Source organism: Bactrocera latifrons, unplaced genomic scaffold, assembly GCF_001853355.1.
Source record: "Bactrocera latifrons isolate USDA-ARS-PBARC rearing strain unplaced genomic scaffold, ASM185335v1 scaffold_458, whole genome shotgun sequence".
In the NCBI taxonomy this organism is placed as follows: Eukaryota; Metazoa; Arthropoda; class Insecta; order Diptera; family Tephritidae; genus Bactrocera; species Bactrocera latifrons.
This window is the reverse complement of record NW_017537110.1, coordinates 28387-29987: the sequence shown is the minus strand read 5'-3', so window position 1 is coordinate 29987 and position 1601 is coordinate 28387. Positions and strand designations below refer to the sequence as shown.

At 30.7% G+C, this 1601-nt stretch overlaps 1 protein-coding gene across 3 annotated transcripts in view; it reads right to left on the bottom strand.

Moving 5' to 3' along the window:
• Nucleotides 1–418: 418 nt before the first annotated feature.
• The window catches only part of LOC108973102 (protein ABHD11), a 23849-nt gene continuing 22666 nt past the window's right edge, over nucleotides 419–1601 (bottom strand). For 2 of the 3 annotated variants that reach the window (XM_018940123.1, XM_018940120.1), the window contains 2 exons: nucleotides 693–830; nucleotides 419–629 (listed from right to left, as the gene is read on the bottom strand). In XM_018940123.1, coding sequence (XP_018795668.1) covers nucleotides 497–629; nucleotides 693–830 — 271 coding nt within the window. In that variant the 3' untranslated portion in view covers nucleotides 419–496. The remainder of the gene's footprint in view (nucleotides 630–692; nucleotides 831–1601) is intronic. The other variant, XM_018940121.1, reaches the window with a different exon arrangement.

Genomic DNA, 1601 nt, shown 5'->3' with positions numbered 1-1601 from the left:
ACATATGTAGCAAATATATGCATACATATGAAATTTTATTACATTATCAAAGATAAGAAATATTTAAAAATTAGCTAATTTGCCCATTAACTACAAAAATTGCTTGGAGAATTACATAAATTAAAAATAACGTTATCAATTTGCATGAATTCATAAAAATTCGCAAAATCATATTGATATCAATTGATATGAAGCCAACAGGCTGAGCATAATTTTCATTGAATTCTCTGCTCTGTGCACTCATTTCTGTTAAAGTTTCTCCTGCCGAGCCAAAAGTGTTTCAAATCCACTAATAGAAAATTCATGGCTCTTGACAGTTCACACGCTTATTCGTAGTTGAACCTTCTTTATAAAAGTACGTTCTCTGCTACGTACAATAGAATAGAGTAAAGGGTAAACAAAATGTCAAAACGCATGGTTGCATTGAGAGTTAAAATTTAATTATTATTTATGGTTTGCCACATAAACATGTAAAATAATCTAAGTTTATTTAAAATTATCGCCTCAAAAAATCCACGACTAAATTAAGAAACATTTCCGGCTGATCAAAATGGACTAAATGACCCGCATCAAGCCAATGTAGTTCCGAGTTAGGAAACATTTGTTGAATATCCGGCCAACTATTAGGACTGTTAAATAGACATAATGTTTATCCACTAAAATATTAATATATATGTGTATAATTTCTGTACTCAACAAAATTGGATTGATTTCCACATATGAACATCACTGGTCCTCTGAAAGGTGGTAAATCCTTCACATGCTCCTGGAAGTCGTTGAATAATCTCAAATTTTTGTGAAGAGTAGCAATATTAGGAACCCAATAGAATCTAAAACAGAGATAACATATAAGATTTTACTTAATTTAAAATGAACGATAATAAGTTTTTTTTAATACTTTAAATATCTTGAGATGATATTGTATATTGTGAACTGAAGGTTGGCAATTGTGTCCAATATTGCATTGAATCAAACTTTAGAAAAAAACTGTGTAGTTTCTTTAAATCTTTTATTTAATAGTTGACATTGGGCATCTGTTGGCGTTAGGGAAAACGAACAAAAGCATCGTGGTTCTTGCAAGATAGCCTTTATGTTCGTTTATATACATTGTAAATATCATTGATAAAATAAATTATATAATAAATTATTTAATATAACTTATTGGTTATGAGCGATTTTTTTCAATAACTGTAATTTCAGTTATTGCTAATTTTTGGTACATTTCATGTACCACTTCATTTATTTTCCTTGATAAATTCACTGACAATATTAACAAGTAAGAAAGGGCTAAGTTCGGGTGTCACCGAACATTTTATACTCTCGCATGATAAGATGATAATCGAGATTTCAGGCGTGGTTGTGAACCGATTTCACCCATATTTGGTACATGTCATCAGGGTCTTAAGGAAATATTATATACCGAATTTCATTGAAATCGGTCCAGTACTTCCTGAGATATGGTTTTTGATCCATAAATGGGCGACAGCACGCCCATTTTCAATTTATAAAAAAAGCCTGTATGCTTCCTTATGACATTTCTTCCATAAAATTTAGTGTTTCTGACGTCTTTTGTTAGTCGGTTAACGCACTTTTAGTGATTT